Raw genomic sequence first — 23,774 nt, 5'->3', positions numbered from 1 at the left:
ACGCTCTGTGTAGGCAAAGCCGGTTCCAACGCACGTTGAGGCATCAACTGGCCTTTCTGCCGGCTGACTGGTCCCTCAGCTTTCATGCTGGGATCTGCAGCACAACTTTGCACTGGCCACTGGGGCATGGCAAAACTTGCAAGTCCTAGTTTTGGTTCTTCACTGCTTGCAGAGAATTAACAATGGTGGCTTCTGAAGTGAGCGGGCTTTATTGCGACAGTGATGTACCAAACATCACTTCGCTCTCGCTCTGCAGGCCTACTTGTTCTTCCTAGAGTATTTAAAAGTAGAATGGGAGGGAGAGCCTTCAGTTTTCAGGCCCCTCTTCTGTGGAACCAGCTTCCAGTTTGGATTCGGGAGACAGACACTATCTCTACTTTTAAGATTAGGCTTCAAACTTTCCTTTTTGCTAAAGCATATAGTTAGGGCTGGACCAGGTGACCCTGAATCCTCCCTTAGTTATGCTGCAATAGACGTAGGCTGCCGGGGGATTCCCATGATGCATTGAGTTTTTCCTTTCCAGTCACCTTTCTCGCTCACTATGTATTAACAGACCTCTCTGCATTGAATCATATCTGTTATTAACCTCTGTCTCTCTTCCACAGCATGTCTTTTATCTTGTCTTCATTCTCTCACCACAACCGGTCGCATCAGATGGCCCCGCCCCTCCCTGAGCCTGGTTCTGCCGGAGGTTTCTTCCTGTTAAAAGGGAGTTTTTCCTTCCCACTGTCGCCAAAGTGCTGCTCATAGGGGGTCATATGATTGTTGGGTTTTTCTCTGTATCTATGAAGCGCCTTGAGGCGACTTTTGTTGTGATTTGGCGCTATATAAATAAAATTGAATTGAATTGAATTGAAAGGAAAGGGTGGCGAGAAACAGAACTGAAAACACTCTAAACTGGGGAAACTAAAACTTAAACAACAAAACCTGAACGTGAGTGAGGGTACCTTGCAGGGAGGACAGCGCGGGGAGAATGCACAGGGAGACGGAGGAAGATACACAGGCAGGGATGACACCAAACAGAGAGAGCACAAACTAAACCCTGGGAAACCAAAACACAACAGCATAATACATAACAATATCAAAAGAAAAAGCACAACAACCAAAAACAATGGGTCACCGACCCAGGAGCATGACAGTATTTCTTTTCCTTCATGCTTCTCTTTTGGAATTCTGCTCGTATATCATCTCTTTTACCTTTATTAGAGTAACAGACTTAAGGAAAAAAAATCTGTCCAGTGCTATGGACTGTTTTACCCCAGCAACTATCTGATAAGCTTTCAAAATATACAATAAATTAAAAAAGTACACAAGTTACACTATAACATGAAACAAACAATGAATTTATTTTGAAGTCTAGGTTCGTTTCCGGTTACGCCCACTGAAATATTTTGAAAGTTGCAGCCGGAAACGTGAGTAGATTTGCCAACTGTTGTGGGGATGCTGAGGAGAGAGCATCCTTCACTGTAGGTTTTCACACACACGGGCCGTGTGTTTTATACGCTGTGATGTTACAACGCCGAGCAGTGTTACATTTTACTTGACTGCCGTGAGTTGCTCTTACACGGAAAACTACGCTTTCAAGCTAAGCTAGGAGCTGACACTCCAAGATTAGCGATGGTGGATTTGTCCGAAGGTGGTGCAGTGTCAGTCGGACACAACAGAGACAGACAGGGATCAGGTTCGGGTAATAATGATAGGATAACGTCGAAGAAGTCGCGAACGAGAAGAGGCAAAAGAGGAAAGAGAAGGAGGAACAAAAAGAACAACAGGAACAAAACGCCACCGCCGTATTTACCACCGGAGGTAGCTACCCTTCTATAGCCTGGGCATGATTATGGGACCTCCAGCCCGCTAAGCTAGCTAGTGATACTGTAGCAAACCATAGTCGAGCGCAGGTTATTTGCGGCTACACTTTGTTTACACCATACAGCTACCTATAACATGGCGGAAAATACTCTTATATGACCTTGATTTTACACAACAATATTTTACCGCTGTCTGGTTTGAAGAAAACTAATTCCACACGCAGAGGCCAGAGATTTTGACGCATTCTCATCAAGTGAAGTGAAGAATTCAGCAATACTAATTCAGCAAAAGAATCTGTGTTTTTTTCAACATTTTTATAATAGTCAAATACGTTTTAGCTCGACTGGAGCAAAGTTAAGAATGGTGGGAGATATATGGAATAGCAAACCGTTGAGAAAACATATTAAAATGAAGTACGCAGTGCAAAGGCAATTGACTATATCCCGAATTGAGATACTAATCCACTTAATAAAGGAAGTGGCCTGAGCAATTCATTAGATTGTGATTAATCACAATGTAATTTATCACAGGAAACTGAAATTGCAGGAGGATTTCACTAAATCAGGGGGCAATCGTGGCGCAAGAGTTGGCAGTTCGCCTTGTAATTGGAAGGTTGTTGGTTCGAGCCCCGGCTCGGACAGTCTTGGTTGTTGTGTCCTTGGGCAAGACACTTCACCTACCGCCCACTGGTGATGGCCAGAGGGGCTGATGGCACAATATGGCAGCCTCGCTTCTGTCAGTCTGCCCCAGGGCAGCTGTGGCTCCACTGTAGCTGCCTCCACCAGTGTGTGAATGATTAGTGGAATTGTAAAGCGCTTTGAGGGTCTCGAAAAGCGCTATATAAATGCAATCCATTGTTGTTCTTATTATTAAATCCGGTTGGCAGAAAAGGGCATGCAGTAGGAGGGCCACATAAGTTTGTTTAGCTAAAAGTATGTTTTCTTAACACAGTGATATGTAACAGCACATCTGGAAACCTGACTGTAGTAATAGTGTTTGTTTAGAGTTGATGCTTCACTTAAATAAATACATTAGCAAGATTTTAATGAGAATACATACACACATATCTGAATACATCCAGAATACATACATTAGTAGATTAATGAAAAGTGTGCGAAGAGAAACTAAGAAAATGGCCCAAAAAATGTCAGGCCCTGAAAAGTTTTGAATTTGAGGTTGTCCACTAAATCTTGAAAAAAGCAGATTGTTTTGTTTGTTAGTTTTTGTCTGTATCTCTAATACAGAGAAAGATCCAAGATATAACGAGTATATAAAGAGTAATCTGCCCTCCAATAAGTAGAATACAGGATATAAATATGACAAATTGCAGATTCAGAGATATATGTATGTGTTTTTCTGACTGTATAAGATGACAAACAAATACAAAGAAAACCTTTCAAACATGAAAACACATTAAGTCAATACATATGCTAAGACCTATACTCTGAAACTGACAACAGCATGTTGTAGGTAAACAAGTAGTTGAGACACAATTCTGCTGCTATATGCTATATACCTGCTGTTGAGAAACACACCCACAGTGACCTCTCTGGGTGGCGACTTCTAGTGTTTTAGTTCATCCTGGCAGTGATGAATGACGGCTGAGGGTCTCTGTTACCAACATCCTGGGGAGTTGAACACTTTCTTCTGGATTTGAAAATTGAAAAACTGTTGCCAGGGTGGAAACATTCCTTTGACTACATGGTCTATGTTATAGTTAGAACAGTTTTGTTCATATCATTAATGTGTTAACTAACCTTATCCCTGCATTTCGCTACATTTCCAGGCTGAAGAAGGGAACATTGAATATAAGGTAACTAACCTTCCGTTTCTTATCCAAATTATAGAATAGAATAGAATAGAATTCAACTTTATTGTCATTGCACATGTCACAGGTACAGGGCAACGAAATGCAGTTTGCATCCATCCAGAAGTGTTTTAGCCATGATATAGATATATTACAATATATATTAGCAATAATATAGATATGTGAGTATATTACAGAAATGGGTCTATTATGGTATGTTATAATGTACACGGTATGAACTATGTTATGAATATTCTATAACTATAAGTATGTACAGGCTGTAGTGAGTACAAGCTATGTACAGGCTATGAACAGGATATAAATATGAAATAAACTATACAGAAATCTGAGATATTCAGCTATACAGAAATGGGAACTATGCAAGTTGTAAACAGTTGTAGAATTAAAAATTATCGTATGATTATTTACACAGAACTATACAGTAGTGCAGTTAAGAGGCTATATAAAGTGCTAGTGGTTGTGTGTGTATGTTCAGTCCATGTGTTAACGTGGGTCAGATGTCAGGAGGCAGAGTTCAGGAGTCTGACAGCTGTGGGGAAGAAGCTGTTCCGGTACCTGGTGGTCTTAGTCCAGAGGCTCCTGTAGCGCCTCCCAGAGGGCAGGAGGGTGAAGAGTCCATGTGATGGGTGACTGGGGTCTTTGATAATTTTTCCAGCCCTTTTCAGACACCGCTTCCTGTAGATGTCCTTTATGGCAGGAAGTGGTGCTTTCACGACCCTCTGCTGCACATTTTAATTTTTCAGAAATCCCTCAGTCAGAACATGGTATATTATTTAATCGTAAAAATTTGGGGGGCCGACTTCCCACATACCACTAGAGGGAGGGTGATATTAAAGTCCTGTTTGTGGCACATTAGTATATGTGGGGGGGACAAACTCCTCAAGATGGGTGGTGACCATGGTGGCCATTTAGAAGTCGGCCATCTTGGATACAACTTTTGTTTCTTCAATAGGAAGAGGGCCATGTGACACATCAAACTTATTGGTAATGTCACAAGAAAAACAATGGTGTGCTTGGTTTCAACGTAACTTGAACAGGACTTTAATATCACCAACCATTCCCATGTTATTACGGTGTATCCATATAAATGGCCCACCCTGTAGTCTGTTTCTGAGTGTTTGGTCAGAGACATTAACAACAACCCTTACGTAGGTTTTCACTTTCAGTAATATCAATGTTTGTACAAGTAATGTTATCTGCTATAAAAAGATCTGCCAGGAAAATCTCCTTCATATTTTTCTGTGTTTTATCATCAGTTACTTTGACACAATGGCATCTGCTGTGATGCTGACAAGGTGTCAGAAGTGTTAGCTTTATTTATATACCTAGATAGTTTACACTATTTCTCTATTGCAGAAAAAGTGTCACATAGTTTGGAATTAAATATTTGTAATTTACAAGGTTTCGAGGAAGCTTTCGACGGTACATATCCAAGATAAATGACCATAAGTATATGTTTCTGACAGAGTCAAAATTAATTGAATAATAATGAATCAGGACTTTCTGAATCAGAATCAGAGTTGAATGCTTCAGTTTTGAAAATCTTGGATTTAATGTAGCTGACTTTTTTTTTACTTTACCTCAGAACTCCTATGCAAGCAGTGCTATAGTTAAACTGTGGTCATTTACTACCTGTGTCAATATGTATTTTCTATACTGTAGTTGAAGCTGGTCAACCCCACGCAGTACCGCTTTGAGCATCTGGCCACACAGCTGAAGTGGCGACTGCAGGAGGGCCGTGGCGAAGCTGTCTACCAAATAGGAGTAGAAGACAATGGTCTGCTAGTCGGCCTGACTGAGGCTGACATGAAGGCCTCACTAAACACTTTAAAGAAGATGGCAGAGAAGTAGGTCATCTTGTACAATTTATTTGCTGACATTAAGACGTCACCAAAGAATATATATAAGTGTCTTCACTCTGGTGTCACTCATTACTTTTGGACTCCACAATGTTAGTGTCATGCTGGTTCTTTTGCAGCCAGAAATTACTATGTTTGGAGGACAGGGTGGCATGCTAAGTATCTGTTAAGCTTAGCAAGCTTGGTTAGCAAGCTTCATTCATAATATGGATCAGTGTAACATGTAGATTACTGATCCTGATTTTCTGGGGAAACATCGAACCATTCCCAGGCCTTCTGTTGGACGTAATCTCTCCAGTAGGTCCTGGGTCTACGCTGGACATGCCTAGCCTGAAGACTATCCAGGAGGCGACAGTCTCAGCTGGCTGAAGTAGTATTGGCCTATCTGAGCCCCTCCTGAATAACTGAACTCCTTATCCACCCTTTCTCCAAAGGGTGGATAAGGAGTGTTAACAAAAACATCAGGACTAGATTAACAAATGTATTTATCAGCAACAGTGCTTCATCTGGTGACATGACTTGACATGACATGACAGTTTGGAAGGAGCCACCCAACTCCATCAATATATGTCAAACCATGAGCTCCATGAATCCGTACAGTCTGGCTTCAGAACACACCACAGGACGGAGACTACTCTTATCAAAATAGCTAATGACATCATGACAGTTGATTTTGGCCACATCAGTATCCTCAAGTTCCCAGATCTTTCTGCAGCCTTTGGCACTTGTTCTCACACCATCCAGCTTTCACATATATCCAGATATCTTGTCCTCGCTGGTACTGTAATCTCCTGCTTTCAGTCCTACCTCTCCAACCCAACACAGTGTGTCACTGCAGAAGGCTCCCACTCCCCGTCGGCCCTGGTTAACCACGTTGTGTCTCAAGGTTCTGTGCTTGGACCCCTTCACTTCACCATCTATATGCTCTCTCTTGGTCAGATCATGTGCTGCCATGGTCTCTGCCTGTGTTCCTATGATGATGACACACAATGTTATCTCAGCACCAAACCCTCCACCCAGTTCCTCCCGCAATTGCTTGTCAAATGTCTGCATTGCTTCAGAACATGGATGTCATCTAACCTACTTAAGCATCAATAGTAATAAAACTGATTTCTTGGTTCTGGCCCCCAAAGCCCTACTGTGGAAAACTGATGTTCCACTCATTGACAGACGCCTCCTCTCACTTTCCCCAGAAGTTCACAACCAGGGTGTTGTTTTGGACTCTGCACTTTAAGTCCAGGCTTATATCCAATCTGCCACAATCTCTCTCAACTTTGGCCATCACTCACTGACTCAGATAACTTCATCCATTAAGGCTTTGTCACCATCTGGCTGGATTACTGCAGTCGGGCCCTGTTCAGAATGTCCAGCAACCCCCTGGACAGGCATTGTCCAAAACTCAGCACTTTCTAACACACACTAAGCTCTGAAAGGTTCAGTAAAGCAGTATTGATGATTAAATCTGTAATGCAACATATCCCATCGCAATCTTACTTAAAGTACTAAATACCCAACTCTATGCTGTACTCACCATTAGCAGTCTTGCTAATCTTGAATGTTCTAATGTTTGTTTGTTTATTAAATGTTTTTTGATAGAAATGTAAAGCACTTTTAATTTTTGTAGTTAACTTTCCACACATGACACAGAATCTACAATCATTAGGCAGGTTTCCAGTCACTGTTTGAAATAAATTGAAACTGGGAGAAGCCGTCTAAGAAAAATTATTACTGCTTTGCTCAGTAAATTGATTGGGATCAGTGTAAACTAAATGAAAATTGAATGATAAAGCTTAAGTCTTTTTCTTTCATTTCAGAGTCGGGGCTGACATCACTCTCCTCCGAGAGAGGGAGGTTGACTACGACTCAGACAGAAACACGCGCAAAATTGCAGAAGTCCTTGTTCGAAAAGTTCCTGATGATCAGCAGGTAAGAGTCTGTCTGTTACACATGGTAGAGGAAAAAGAGTCCAGTTGAATCTGGCAAAACAACAGTGGTGTCAAAATACAGCAATACTGTAAAAAGGATCACAGCATCGCCCATTTAGGCTTTAACTATAGAGAGCACCAAGGGTTCTTCTTTTAAACAGTGCTGTTTAAAATATGAAAATATGATCCCGTTTTCTGTCTTGCTGTTTTGGTCTGCAACAGTTCCTGGATCTGCGGGTGGCAGTGCTTGGCAATGTGGACTCTGGGAAGTCAACCTTGCTGGGTGTCCTGACACAAGGCGAGTTGGACAATGGACGAGGCCGTGCACGGCTCAACCTTTTCAGACATTTGCATGAGATCCAGACCGGACGCACCTCCAGTATCAGCTTTGAGATCTTGGGCTTCAACAGCAAAGGAGAGGTAATCCCTTTGCCACTTAGGATATTAGCAATATTCAGAAGTTTACATTCACTATGGACATGAATTCATGCTAACTTGGGGCTTTTAGTGATTTCTTTGAACTGTGCTTTTTCCAGGGTGGAATGATTGTACAGTATACATCTTTAATGACTTTATAAACAACAAATATAAATCTTTTAACAAGTGGTGTAGAGGGTTTTGCGTCTTTTAACTTGATATAAATTTCTTGTCACATTTTTGGAACATGCTTTTGGAGTGGATAAAGCAAGCCAACATTAAGCTTCAAGGAATGGTCTTTGCCACACCCTCAACACAAAAATATACATTTGTGAACTATGCTTAAAAGCCAAATTGATTTCAAGAAAATCACTTCAAATACTCTAAAATTCTGCCGGAGAGAGGGGTCTAATATTCAGCCAGAATTAGGCCAGGATCTTTTTAATTGCTGCCAGAAGCATCTGGTCAATGTGGGACATTTAACTTTTGTTTGCTCTGTTTTTTGAAACAGCTTTGTAACTTTATTTAAAGTTCAGTTTGAAATTTTGCATAATGCTCTTCTTTTACCATTGCTAAATTATTTAGATGTGTTAAGGACTGTATTCTATTATCTTTTGTTTATTAGTAGGTTCTAAAATATATTTTGCCTTCACAATCTCTAATGAAATCCTGAAAAAAAAAATAATAATAAAGATTTATGGTGTATAACAATTTCACCTTTAGAAGCCCAAAATTACCATAATGCCCATGACGAGTTTATGGAAACTTTTCATTACAACTATATATCAGATGTTGACTAATTTATTTCATGGCTCATATTTCTGCTTTGTAGATTGGCCTCTCATCATAGATAAATGCAATATGTCAGACACAGTGAAGAACTACAGCATTTGAAATTTGGCATCTATATTTTTAATGTGCTGCCTAATTGATTCTCTACCTGACTCTTAAAAATCAGTCAGGTAGAGAAAAAACATTTTGTGGTTGTTGTTGCCATTGCTGCACACCACAACTCAGGGTATTAGCATATTTATATTCGTAAACGATCCCTGACAATAAACAATCAAACTGTAAAAACAAAACAAAAGACGTGTTTTATTTCAATTCTGTCCTTTGGTGCAGCCTGTCTTGTATGTTACCTGTAAAAGGTTGTGAACTACAGTGAGTCCAGGACAGCTGAGGAGATCTGCGAAAGTTCTTCCAAGATGATCACCTTCATCGACCTTGCAGGACACCACAAGTATTTAAAGACCACCATCTTCGGCCTCACAAGTTATTGCCCCGACTTTGCCATGCTGGTGGTGAGCGCTAACACTGGTATTGGTAAGTAGCCTGTATTTTGTTTTTTTTAATATCTAAAACCTGTGGGTAAGCCACAGATTTACCCATCCAGTCAATTGAGAACATGCAAACTCCAGAAAAAATGACCCAGGAATACCAAGAACCTTGGTTAACAACTGACTTAACAACTGCATCACTATGTCCAAAAGATAAAAATTCTATGTGCAAATTTTGTAGGAATATTGTTTCTAGTTGGACGTGATTGTAGTAGGGTTCTTTTGCTCTTCCAGCGCCTTAACGCAAACTGATAAGTTATGAACAGAGCAGGTTTCTCTTTGATTGTGTAGAGTTTCATTTGATGAAGACATTAAGAAACAAAGGAGATGTGTTGTCTGTCCAAACACACCTGTCTGGATCACTTGGAACCCCGGGCGAGCAGATACTAAAAAGTACCTGGTAACAGGAACTAATGGAAAACCCTATAAAAACTGGCGAACCGTGCTGACTTGATCTGAGTAGGTACTAATGGAAAAAGGGCCTTAAATTCTGTTTTTATAATTATTCTTTACTTGCTTTCAGACCATTATGCGACCGTCTGGGCTGCAGCTGAAAGAATAAAAACTAAAACTGTCTTATGCAAATTTAAACATTAGTCCAGACCTTCCCAAAGTGTGGGGCCCGCCCCCTAGGGGGGGCGCAGAGCCATTGCAGGGGGGGCGCGGCATGAAAAGGGAAAAAAACAAAAACAAAACACTTGGACACTGCTAGCATGGGCGCCTACACAAATGCAAATCAGAAGATGAAGCATCGCTGAATATGTTTCCAAACCAACTTCATTCTAAGCCAAAGACTTGAAAATATGGTGAAGCAAATCTTCCCTTTGGTTTCACCTGCACAAGTGCCGAGGTAGGTCTCCCTGCAGGATTGGTTTTCCCTTCGTGGGGAGCTCAAGCTGGGCTCTTCAAATCACAGACAAACAGTATCCTATAGCTGTTTATGTTTTTAAACCCATTTTGCACAGAGAGGCATTTTTTGAAAAATGTATTGATAGCAATGTTGAATATTATTACACAGGAAAAAAACAACTACACGTAAAATAATCACACCGTGACGCCTCAGCCTTTGTAAATAGAGGGACAGTAACTGCGTGTTTATATGTAAGCGTGTAAAACCTGAAGATAGACAAAATACTGTTAATCTGACTATCTGCCATTCTGCAATTCATGTCATGTAAGCAATAACGTGGCGCACAGCTGACGTGAAAAAAGGCACATACCATAAACATTGCGTGAAGAACTCTGTATTCCTCATCCACACATAAATGCAAAAACTGAGTTTTAAAAAATCTTTATTTTCGGTGATTCGAAACGCCGTTTACGTGTGGAAGAAACAGCTGCGTTTTCAAAAATACCCGCGTAGGTGTGGACGTAGTGTAAAAGAGTTAGTAGTTTATTTTCTTACTACCTGTAATTTATTGCAGATTACTTGTATTTGCTTAATTGTTTACTAAATGAGGTGTGAAATAAACCGCAATTGAGCAAATATGGTTGTGTGTGGTTGGAGGATGTGTTAGTGCGTGTGTGTGCGCGCGTGCGCGGGGGGGGGGGGGGGGGGGGGGGGGGGGGGGGGGCAAAATTTTTCTGTAAAACAAAGGGGAGACCCGCGGATAAAGTTTGGGAACCACTGCATTAGTCAAACAGAATACTCATCTACACCTCATCAGATTCTTCCGTGACTTAATGATCGACACCCAGCATTTTTACAAGCTTTCCTTCATGTGTCAAATAGGCTACACTTTAGTAATAAAGCACCTCTTTTCTAGTCTTACTGACCTATAACATTTAAGGCACAGAGTGATTTTAACAATAATCGACTATACAGTAATTTTTTTCCTCTCCACTGCTAATCCTGGTTACCAGTGTTTGGGTAAGTGAATCCAGATAACTGACAGATACCCTAGGTATGTTTAACTCGCTTCATAGTACAGAGTCCAGGCCTCTGACTACTTTCTAGGCACGAATAATTTGAATATTTAAAAATGAAATAGAATTGTTCTCACTTGGATCCAACTGCCTTGTTATGTTTAGATTTCCTATGCACATAAGATGCGAAACATCACAAGACAAGTGTTCTGGGTAATTGAGTATTTTATTTTTTCCTTTATCCAGCTGGTACAACTAGGGAACACCTGGGCTTGGCCATGGCGCTGAAAGTTCCTATCTTCATTGTAGTCAGTAAAGTGGACCTGTGTTCCCGAGGCACTGTGGAGCGAACAGTCAGACAACTAGAGCGAGTTCTGAAGCAGCCGGGCTGCAACAAGGTGCCCACGGTGGTGTTGAACCCTGACGATGCTGTGAGTGCAGCACAGCAGTTCACCCAGTCCACATGGTGAGTAAAAGTACTCAATACTTATCAGCTACTGCGTGTGGCGGGGAATAGCTTAACTGTACAGTGTATACAGCGGTATAAAAAAATTCACTAATAAATAGATAAAGCAGTATATAGTGCTGCAGAAATGATAAGTGAAGGTCATGAAAATACTGCTACGATACACAAAGCACAACATAACTGTTCTATAATGGATGATAACATTTTCGGAAAACTTGTTTAAAGTCGAATTCATGAATCGCATTGCATTTTGGGTAATCACCACAATGTTGTTGTTCATGCACATCCAAAGCAAAGACTGACACCAACAGGTAACACGGAGGAAAAGAAACTAATGAATAGGGCTGCTCAATTAATCGAATTTTAATCACGATTACGATCTGGGCTTTCAACGATCATTAAAAATGACTGAGCCGATTATTAGCCCCTCCCTCGTGCTTTACTCTCGGTTTATGCCCGACAATATTTTCATGGACCGGCCTTTAAGGTGTTGCGGATAAATACAACAAAATAAAACTAGTACCGGTACCGAAAAAAAGAAGATTTATTCATAACACACGTGAAAAGACCCAGGAAAACCGAGTAAACGATAAAAACGATAACAAAATAACGCTGAAAACCGATAAAAACCCTGAAAACTATACATTTCACACCTGAGCCTCAACTCTCGCGGCCCGGTACCAAACGACTCACGGACCGGTACCGGTCCGAGGCCCGGGGGTTGGGGACCGCTGATTAAGAGGACCCGCGGGAAGCTCGGAAAGCTAAGCAGAAGTTATTTGGAGAGGAGAGTGACTGCCGTTGGTTGAAAAGAGAGGTAAAAAAAAACTTCAGTGGTGTGGAAACATTATGGGTTCGCGGAGTCAGACGTGGATCAAGTAGACACAGTGTGTAAACTTTGCTACACTGTCGTAGCTGCACCACAGAGCAACACTGCAAAGTTCACTAAACATAGATGTTTACATTTTTCATTACTTTTTATATTGCAAACATTTGCACTGTTATCAGTATTTGCACACTATTTTATATTATTTTTTGACAATCTTTGAAGTCATTATTCAACACTTTGTTATTGTTAAATAAATATCGTCAAATAATCGAGCTCTCAATTTCAGTGAAAATAATCGTGATTATCATTTTTGCCATAATCGAGCAGCCCTACTAATGAACACTAATATTAATATTGCACTGTAATAGTGACCTTGCATGTTCTACCTACAGTGGGATGCAAAGGTTTGGGCAACATTGTTAATAGTCATTATTTTCCTGTATAAATCGTTGGTTGTTACAATAAAACATGTCAGTTAAATATATCATATAGGAGACACACACAGTTAGGGCTGGGCGATATGGCCTAAAATCCATATCGCGATATAATTTGAAGCACGTGCGGTAACGATATATATCACGATATATTATTTTCTTCTGTATAACGTATTTTCCACACTATAGGGCACACTTAGAATCCTTTAATTTTCTCAAAAATCGAGAGTGTGCCTTATGTATGAATTCTGGTTGTGCTTACTGACCTCGGACCGATTTTGGCTGCAGAAATCTGTTAAAAAATGTTTTGATGGATTGCCAGAGCATTACGGCTGCCGTAGTGAGGAGCTTCGCGGAGTAATCTGGGTCCAAAACTCCGTCTGCTTCAGGTCCAAAAGTCAAACGAACACTGAGAGAAATGAGAATCATTTCTCCTCTCATCCGTTCGTATGGATTTCAAGCACCCGTACGAACCCTGAAAATCATCAGCGTTGCTGCTTTATCGGGTGTAACAATTAAGTTTAACATCCAGGCATCCATAAAAACAGAATTTATCAAATTTAACGGAGTTAGAAGTTAACAGGAAGTTAGCTCGCTAGCTTCCACCTAAACATTTCATACCATGTTCTGACTGAGAGATTTTTGAAACTAATTCAAACGTACAGCTCTGCTACCACTTCCAACATAAATGAAGACAGAAAACTAAACAGCAGTGGCGTTTGCAGGGTTACTGAAGTTGGACTACCTGGTATATAATGTTGTGCTATGTGATTGCTAGCGACACAGCTATGTTAGCATAACATTAGCACAGTGAAGCTGGAGGATGAACGCCAACTTTTTTTCCACTCGATAAATTTATTTATTTAGTGTATTTTATCACTACCTGTCATTTATTGCAGATTACTTGTATTTGCTTAATTGTTTACTAAATGTTTGAGGTGTGAAAGAAACTGCAATGGAGCAAAATATGGGTGTGTGTGGTTGAAGGATGTGTTCGTACGTGTGCGTGCGGGGGCCTAGCAAAAACAGTTTGGGAACCACTGGTTTAGGGGAAGGATACAGAAAGCTGTCTCAGAGATTTAAGCTGTCTGTTTCCACAGTTAGGAACATATTGAGAAAATGGAAGATCACAGGCTCGGTTCAAGTTAAGGCTCGAAGTGGCAAGAAAGTGACCAAGAAAAATCTCGGATAGACAGAAGTGATGAATGGTGAACAGTCAGAGTCGACCCACAGACCAGCACCAAAGACCTACAACATCATCTTGCAGCAGATGGAGTCACTGTGCATCGTTCAACCATTCGACGCACTTTACGCAAGGAGATGCTGTATGCGAGAGTGATGCAGAGGAAGCCTTTTCTCTGCCCACAGCACAAACAGAGCCGCTTGAGGTTTGCTAAAGCACATTTGGACAAGCCAGCTTCATTCTGGAATAAGGTGCTGTGGACTGATGAAACTAAAATTGAGTTATTTGGGCATAACAAGCGGCGTTATGCATGGAGGAAAAAGAACACAGCATTCCAAGAAAAACACCTGCTACCTACAGTTATATATGGTGGTGGTTCCATCATGCTGTGGGGCTGTGTGGCCAGTGCAGGTACTGGGAATCTTGTCAAAGTTGAGGGACACATGGATCCCACTCAGTATCAGCAGATTCTGGACACAAAGCTGAAGCTGCGCCGGGATCTTTCAACGACCTGAAACACTGCTCAAAATCCACTAAGGCTTTCATGCAGAGGAACCAGTACAACGTTCTGGAACGGCCATCTCAGTCCCCAAACCTGAATATTATTGAAAATCTGTGGTGTGAGTTAAAGAGAGCTGTCTATGCTTGGAAGCCATTAAACCTGAATGAACTAGAGATGTTTTGTAAAGAGGAATGGTCCAAAATAACTTCAACCACAATCCAGACTTTCATTGGAACCTACAGGAAGCGTTTAGAGGCTGTAATTTCTGCAAAAGGTGGATCTAATAAATATTGATTTTGGGGTTTTTATGTGGTGCCCAAATTTATGCACCTGTCTGATTTTGTTTAAACAATTATTGCACACTTTCTGTAAATCCAATAAACTTCATTTCACTTCTCAAATATCACTGTGTGTGTCTGCTATATGATATGTTCAACTGACATTTTTTATTATAACAACCAACGATTTATACAGGAAAATAATGACTATGTAGTAGTTGCACTAAACTGTATTGTAAATCTTAAAAGTCATTCATACATGAAATACTTTTATGTGTTTTGTTGTGGCTCAGTATTTGATTACAGCACTTTGTGTTCTGTTGCAGGAGCAGGAGCTTGTAGTTTCTTTGTTCTCCATTGATACTGGTCAGAGATTTCCACAACAACTTTTATGTGTCCAAGGTGTAACATTGTGTGTAGTATGTGTGTTATCCCATTATCAACTTGTGTTTCTATTAAGAACGGTTTTGTGTTGGTGAATTCACTTATCTGTATGTCCACAGTGGAACAATATTACACTTAATGATGTACTTAATTGAATTTTCACTTCACTGTGTGTGTGTGTGTGTGTGTGTGTGTGTGTGTGTGTGTGTGTGTGTGTGTGTGTGTGTGTGTGTTTGGCTGGATGCACATTTGCAGCATTACACCCATCTTCACCCTCTCCAGTGTGTCTGGTGAGAATCTGGACCTCCTGAAGGTTTTTTTGAACATCCTTCCTCCACTGAGCAACAGCAAGGAGCAGGAAGAGCTGATGCAGCAGCTCACTGAGTTTCAGGTATCCAAACCCACATACACACATGTGCTTTTCTTCCATCACTTCTGGTGACATAGCCCTGACTTGAATTAATTTCCTTGAGATTTACTTTATCCTCAGTATAACTTTACCCAGTACTTCATTATTGAACATGCATCGGTTAAAACCAGTAGTCATTGGTTTTAACCGATGCATGACACTAGAGATGGACCGATCCGATATTACGTATCGGTATCGGTCCAATACTGACCTAAATTACTGGATCGGATATTGGAGAGAAATAAAAAATTTAATCCGATCCATTAAATATCACGAAAGCACCTCACAAAACTTGTGACATGGCGTAACTCAGGTCATAACCTTAGCACGTCGAGCAGTATGCGTCACGTGATAGAGCGGCTGTGGCGTGCGAGACCTCTCAGTGGTCTGGTTGAGCATTTGGAGTCTCGCTACCAAACCGGCATTTCATCTCCGAGAAAGTGATCCCAGAGAGAAGTAAAGCAAGTGTGTAAGTTCATCTCTGAATGTTTGTAAAGCATTCCCACGTTAAGCTTAACAACCGATATATGGAGCGACTGCCTCTTCTCTCCCCCTCCCTCTCCTGTCACTACTTCAATCATGAAACTGATCAATAATCAGCTGATCGGCTTTTCTGTCACGACTCCGTCTCTCTTGTTTCTTTATCGCCCACTTTGCGCAAGAAAGAGGCTAAACAACAGCAGCAGGTTTAAGCTTGATAAGCTGTTCTTAGAATTTATTTAAAATTTCTTTCTACACCAGGATCCTTTTCTGCGTAGCTGATGGCTGGTAACTGTGCAGAGGCGGGTCTAGCAAAGTTTAGCCAGGGGGAACAAAAGCTGAGGTAGGTGGAGTGTGTGGGCTGCTCGCGGTGCAACCCATCTCCTTAATGTCAAATAACTTATGGCTTTTTATCATTATTATTGTTATTATTATTATTAACATTATTGTTTTGTTTACTCTTATTGTTGTCTTGCTGCTAAACAAATTTCCCTTTTGGGGAATAAGTAATTAAGAATTTGAATGTAATTGAATTGGTAGGCAAGGTGATTCCCAGTTCAGCCCGATTAAACAGTCTTCAGAGGCACAGACAGGAAGTCGGGGAGCGAGGCAGGCTGGTGGAAGGAAAATAAGATCTTAAAACACTCGGCAGGTCGTAGATTCCAATCTAGAGAGCGAACTCGCACGTTACTACTTGTGGAAGAGGCAATACTCTTACACCCGATGTCAGCTCCCTATAAAAGCTCCGGCCTGATTTGCCACAGGTGTGCTGGGGATCCTGCGAATCACCGCCCTGCCTACCCTGCACCGAAAAAGCGCCGAAAAAGCAAAAAGAAAACAAAAACACACCACACACACACACCAGCCCCTAATAGAATGTGGTAGAGACGTGTGTGTGACTTGCATGCTGGAGTGTGGAAAGCGCAGACTGATATTTAATCGTTTCTGTGTTTGAAGGTTGATGAGATCTACTCAGTTCCTGACGTTGGGACTGTGGTTGGAGGAACTCTGTACAGGTGAGATAGCACTGTCTGCTTTAATATGTTGTCAATATTATTTTAAAGTGGGAACCCCAAATATTCATAGAGATATATATAACACATGACTTTATAAGAATATAATCTTTGATAATATATCGCAGCTTTTCATTTTACGGGTCCTTGGTTGGACACAGACCAGGTCTTTGTAATCATGGAAAGTGTCGTGCATTACACTAAGAAGAGTTTGTGTTTGTGTGTCTGTGTTTCAGTGGGATGTGTAGGGAGGGTGAGAGGCTGGTGGTGGGTCCAACTGATGAGGGCCGTTTTCTGCGTCTGAAGGTGGGCAGTATCCAGAGGAACCGCTCTGCCTGCAGAGTGCTGAGGGCTGGACAGGCTGCAACGCTGGCTTTGGGAAACTTTGACCGTTCACTATTGCGCAAGGTCAGAGGCCAAAGACATGAAAGGATGTAGGAGATGATTTAAAGGGGGATTCAGGTTTTTTTTTTTAAATGTAACTTGCACAAATTCATACATCTCTGTGTGTATATTGCATGTTTTGTTTGCTCTCTTTTATTTATACTGGAAGTTACTTTCCAGTTCCTTTGAGAATTTGGAAAACACAGAGGGAAAGATCGCAGTCGACCTTCATGGTCGCAGTTTTTCAAATTATTAATGGTGTTTAATTTCTCTGCGAAACACAGACCAGACTCATGCTAAAAATACAGAGTATTCTGTTATTAGTTCAGGATCTTTACCTTACAATATAAAGAGGTAAATTGTTTGAATTGTCCCCCAATGTGTTGAGGAAAGGATCTCTATAATTGGCAAGGACAGACGACAACCCAAAATGCAAGAATTGTCTAGGAAGTAAAAACTCTGCAAATCCTACATACAAAGTGTCTCAGTCAATTTATCTTTCCTTGATATAGGGACTTCTTCTGTGACTCTAAAACTCAACAACTTCACTCAGTTTAAATTTGCACAGTGTACCCTTGTAGGTCATCTCCTCATGCACCTCTGGACTGCTGTCAGTACAGCTGCTGTTATCAGATTACTATGGGCTCTCACTGTGGTCATAAATATTTTGTACTTGTAAGTCAGACTGCGTAGTTGTAACTCTGTGCTCAAGTTCCCTCGTTTGTGTGTGAGATTCAACTTAAAAGTACAAATTTTGACCAGAAATCTCTTCCTTTCAGCTATAACTTGTGATTATTTTTTAAACACAAATCTTTTTTACGCACACTGAAATTCTTATCTATGGATGCACAAACATAACATGTTCAGATTTTTTGGGTTACAAGGTTACAAAACACAAACTTTTTATGACCGTAATTTGAGCCCTCAGATTACTTCCTGGTAATCCAAACAGAAATTCACATATTTGGTCTCTGCACATTTTTAAGGTCGTTGGTGAAACTGCAGACACCACAAGTGGTGAGAACACAAGTTCAGAGAGATGATGTAGCTTTGTATTGTATTTTTTTTTCCAGAGAAAATTAGTCCATATAATTAAAAGAAAAACAACAAAGACAAAACTCACAAGACTATTGAATTTCTTGACTCATTCAAACGGCACATAAATTGGCACATATAGTTCCTGAGTAAGGCATGAAAAGGTGGGATGTTGCTCATGAAAAACATTTGACTTGCAGATTTCCAACTTGGAAGTCTAAGGAAAATTAATGCATCCTGAAAAGCCACTTGCAGTTTTTTGGCTTTGGTTATTGCTTTGGTTATGGCTTTAGTATAATTACACCATAAATGACCCGTATTTTTTTTAAGTACAATAGGCTTAAAAAAAAGTGCCAGATTTACGTGCCAAGATATTAGCTTGCTCGTACACCTTCACAGCACTGTCTTTTCACATCATCATCATCATTACAGAGATCACTTGTTAAGATATGACCCAAGTTTTATACGTTGTTCCCCAAATTCTCTCTTAATCATTTCAAAAACTAGGTTTTTTTTCCCTAAAGGAAATTCTAATGTAACCTTTTCATGGGGATACAGCTTTATTATCGATAGTTAATGTTGGTTGCTAAATGAAAAGATGGAAAATTTACCTTGTCATCCTCCTTAGTTGTAACAATCACAATAACATGCTTTTTAGGGTTAAAAGCAATATCATACTGGGCACCATAACTACCACAAACTAAGTAACTACTGCAAACCAGGACTGTAGGGAGACAAAATGACCAAATCATCATGGAGGTTACCCACCATACACCCAGTCTTACATTCATTTAACTTGACAGAAAGATCATCAGTATTCAAACTGAATGCAACAGGAGACAATGTTGCACTTAACTTGCATAGTTTGATGTGAGGAAAGTGTTTCCATCGAATGTTTTTATGCTAAATTTCATTTCATTTATTTATTTCACACTTGGTACAACAATTCAAACAAACCAACCACACTTTCTATCAAAAACACTACAACCATGTGTGAAAAGGAGCAGGAAGAAGAAAATATTCTTATTAAACCCCGCCCCCAATCTACAATCCAATTTATATTACTAGTGGGCACCAAAAATCAGGGAACAAACTAACATTAACATTTATCTCCGGTCCTAACCCAAACCAAACACCAAATTTACAATCAGAATATACCACTCCACATAGTAACAAGGAGAAAAATCAAATTAAAATAAATAAAACAAAAAATTATAATGGATCCTTTTTCAATGAACTCCAATTTCATTCACATTCTTCATATTGAGTTATCGTTTTAAGCATGTAACACTTTTTATAAAAATGTAAATTTATACAATTCTTTAAATTATAATGAAGTGATTTCCACAGTCGTATACCCCTAACCGCTGGACTCATTAATCTTTGTGTAGTCCGAGCTAACTGATGCTTAAAATAAAATTCCCTTCTGCTGTCTTCTCCCCCTGAGCACAATAAAAATATTCTTTGTAACTTAAAGGGCAAAATATTATTTTTAGCCTTAAACATAATTAATAGTGTCCGTAATTTCACTAAATCTCCTAATTTTAATAATTTCGATTTTATAAATAATTTATTTGTATGTTCTCTATATTTAACATTATGAATCATTCGTATCACTTTCTTCTGTAATAAGTTTAGAGGTTTTATAGTATTCTTATATGTATTCCCCCAGACTTCAATGCAGTAACTAAAATATGAGAAAAACAATGAAAAATATAAAATGCACATTGTTTTATAGTCTAATAAATCTCTTACATTTCCCAAAATATAAATGTTTTTAACCATCTTCTTTCTAATGTACTCAATGTGTGATTTCCACGTCAAATTTTCATCTACTATTACACCCAAAAAACACAATTGCTGATACATTTGTTTTTGACAACTTGTATATGTTGATGGATGTGAACCCAGCGTTGCTCTTCAAATACCAACCTGTGTATTAGCAGGTGGGAATATTATTTATCCAAAAATGAAACATTTCTCTTGTGAGCTTGACCTTATGATAGAAGCTAGTTTTGGATTCTACCACCTGGAAATGTCTGAGAGTGTGCACAACCAACTTGTAGGAAAATTTCAATTTATTCTTAACAAGTTGCGCACTAATGGATAAAGGACTGCTTTTTGATACCTGCAAATATTCTACAACTGCTGATAACAACCTGTGGTTACATCAGTGTGTTATTGGTGTTACAGGGCATGGTGATGGTCAGTCCCAAGATGAACCCAACCATCTGCTGTCAGTTTGAAGCTGCCATTGTCCTGCTCTTCCATGCCAAGACTTTCCGTCGGGGGTCACAGGTCACCATACACGTTGGTAATGTCAGGCAGACTGCCACTGTGGAGTGCCTTCACGGAAAGGTTTGAAATGACATAATACATGATTATTTTTCAAGCTTCTATGTAACCACATCATGTAACCTTGGATTTCTGCTGCAGGATGAGCTGCGTACTGGCGAGAGAGCTGTTGTTCGTTTCCGCTTCATCAAACACCCCGAGTACTTGCGCCTGGGCGCTAAGCTTCTCTTCAGGGAGGGTGTCACCAAAGGCATCGGCCATGTCACCTGCCTGCTGCCCCCTTCTCAGAATCACAACCAGAACCACGACCAGAACCTGCAGGATTATTAAAAATTGCTCCTTCATCAAACAGACAGATGTTGAGGCAGTGAGAATGATGACTGCTTGGGGAACATAGGTCTCGGATCAAATTTAGCCATGCACATCATGTTGGAGTCCCACCTGTCTTGGATCTATGTTTCTGTCCTCATCCGTTCCTGCGGTGATGTCAGAAAGGCTGTTTTCCAGCAAACATTCATATCTTGAGTTAAAGCTGGATGGACTTAAGCCTGAAGATTAATTTGAAGTTTTGCCACAGATTGATTAAAAGGTTCCTTTTTATCATTGCCGCTGTCATTGGAAGATAGCAGGAGTATTTTAAAAGCATGAATAGTGCTTACTCATTGCTGATGTGGAGTGAAGGTGTAATTCTGTTTCTCTCGATGTGCACGACGGATTGACCTCGCTCTTCGTACTGTCTCAGAGACATGTTTGCACGCTTAAACTCATCAAGAAATTTGGTGAGGGAAGATTATATTTAGCACATACTTTATTTTCATTAGTCTTAGGTGGATTCCTTTCTAAGGAGTCTGCTTATGATGCCAAACATTTTAGACCCTTGCCGGGGTTTTTTCGTGGTCATTGACTGGGGTATTTTTCACAAAGCATTGGATGAGTCAGGCGTCATTATCTGACAACATTGGTGGGCAAACTATTAATTTGTGATTTCAAATTATCACCAGAAGTGTGTAACTTCATTAGCAACATCCTGCCGAAATGCGCCAACAACACTGAGAGTCACATCCTTCTCTCTGACCCTTAATGCTTGCTGGTCGCTATGGTAATGCGTAAATATTTCCAAATAAGACACACAACTACAACAAGGGAAAAGACCCAGTTAACTGAGTTAATGATAGAAAACCCTGAAAACCATCAATTTCACACCCGAGCCTCAACTCTCACGGCCCGGTACGAAATGACTCGGGCTGTTTTCCAACAAACATTTGTGTCTTAAGTTAAGCTGGATGACCATAGTGGACTTAAGCCTGAAGATTAATTTGAAGTTTTGCCACAGATTGGGGGTTGGGGACTAATTATTGCAATGACTGATCTATATGTACTGAATGGTTGACTAAGGCTACATTCACACTGCAGGTCTTAATGCTAAATTCCAATTTTTTTGATCAAATTCGACTTTTTTGTCTGGTTGTTCACACTACAAATAAAATGCAACAGCAAATGCGCTCTAGGCTACGTCCACACGTACCCGGGTATTTTTGAAAACGCAGATTTTTCTATGCGTTTGCACCTTTCGTCCACACGTAAACGGCGTTTTCGGTCACTGAAAACAGAGATTTTTAAAAACTCCGGCCAGGGTGGATATTTTTGAAAACTCCATTTTTGCATTTATGTGTGGACGAGAAAAACGCAGAAAGCGCAGCGTCAAAGGTGTGCGCCTTTTTTGACGTCACACTGTGCGCCTCGTTATTGTTTCGGTGAAATGAATTTCTACAATACTGTTACTTGTACTCTCTGCAGTGTTTAAATGCTTACATATACACACACAGTTACTGTCCCTCCACACATACGACTCGGTTCTGCTTCTATGCCCCAGCTTTGTTTACTATTTCCCACCGAGGCTTCTAGACTTCTGATTGGCCAACATTTCTACACGGTTAGGAATATATCGCCACCTGTTGCTTTGGCATGTTCCTAGCAGCGTTTTCCTTCATTTCTGCCTTTACGTGTGGACGGGATTATTTTTTAAAACAAAAACGGAAAATCTCCGTTTTCAAAAATACCCGTGTACGTGTGGACGTAGTCCTAGTGTTCACGGCCCTCAAAGTACAAAAGAAGACGCAAAAGAAGATGTCACACACAACGCGCTCTGCTTATAGAAGTAAAAATGGCTGCTACAGAGCTAGTAGGTGTTTTTTCAGCAGTCTATCAATTTCTGCACAGTCGTAACCGACATCATTTTGAAAAATTAATTAGGAAAAGAACGACACTGAGAAAAAAAGAGAGCCCGTGCTTTAACAATGGCCTCGTTTGGACCAGTGGCTGCTACCTCCCTGCAGAGGTATATTTGGCCACGGAGTCGTTTAGCTTGTTTGAATTGTCTCCCCATATGCTAATCAAGTCCAAAACCTCAGTTTCTGTGATCGGATATGGGTCGCACAGGGTCATAAAAGTCGGATTTGATGCATTTTCGCCTGCAGTGTGAACGTAGCCAAAGATGTTTTGGTGATTCAAAAGAATGTTTGGTCTTTTGATTTGAGATCACATTGTACTAGTTTGTGTTCAGAACTGTAAAAACATACTTCATGCTAATACTTATTTCTGCAGGACGACCAGGTGATTTCATTACAGTTGTTTTTTGAGGATGATTTACTTTCTGAATGTTGGATGAAATATATATTTTCGTCTGGAGTTAAGCTGTTAGTTAAATGCATCATAAGTCACTGTGTTCCAGGAGTGTGACAGCTTCCTTTCCTCCCTCAAGAAGGTGAAAAAACATTTGTAGAAGAAACTGGCATTAAATTCTTAACCATCAAATCCTGTACATTCAGTATCTGCATTTACGAATGACAGAAATATTTGCTACTAGGTTTCCAGTTTGTTCCAACTCTCCATTCATATTTGTTGGCTGTATTAGAAGTTTGTAAATTTTATAAGCCAGGCAGCTTTTGCAGCTAAACCTAACCTGCATGCCCTTTGAGTGATTAAAAAACAAACAAACGCACATTTCAAGTATAACACACGTGTGGTGGAGTGTTTATGCA

General features: G+C 40.2%; 1 protein-coding gene and 1 long non-coding RNA gene across 2 annotated transcripts in view; one reads left to right on the top strand and one right to left on the bottom strand.

The window, feature by feature from the left end:
* Nucleotides 1-16,388, bottom strand: part of LOC146517604 (uncharacterized) — a 116,308-nt gene extending 99,920 nt beyond the window's left edge. The window contains exon 1 of the long non-coding RNA XR_014874727.1: nt 15,675-16,388. This is a non-coding gene — a long non-coding RNA (uncharacterized LOC146517604). The remainder of the gene's footprint in view (nt 1-15,674) is intronic.
* On the top strand, nt 1,396-22,982 carry gtpbp2b (GTP binding protein 2b). The gene is made up of 12 exons (XM_085164018.1): nt 1,396-1,806; nt 3,596-3,622; nt 5,300-5,484; nt 7,311-7,422; nt 7,644-7,841; nt 8,987-9,161; nt 11,288-11,507; nt 15,373-15,508; nt 16,964-17,022; nt 17,256-17,427; nt 20,632-20,796; nt 20,875-22,982. Exons 1-12 carry the CDS (start codon nt 1,618-1,620, stop codon nt 21,061-21,063), a joined length of 1,827 nt encoding a protein of 608 aa, XP_085020144.1. The 5' UTR covers nt 1,396-1,617; the 3' UTR covers nt 21,064-22,982.
* The last annotated feature ends 792 nt before the right edge of the window (nt 22,983-23,774 follow it).

Source organism: Neolamprologus multifasciatus, chromosome 6 (assembly GCF_963576455.1).
Source record: "Neolamprologus multifasciatus chromosome 6, fNeoMul1.2, whole genome shotgun sequence".
Lineage (NCBI taxonomy): Eukaryota > Metazoa > Chordata > Actinopteri > Cichliformes > Cichlidae > Neolamprologus > Neolamprologus multifasciatus.
This window is presented reverse-complemented; position numbering and strand designations above follow the sequence as displayed.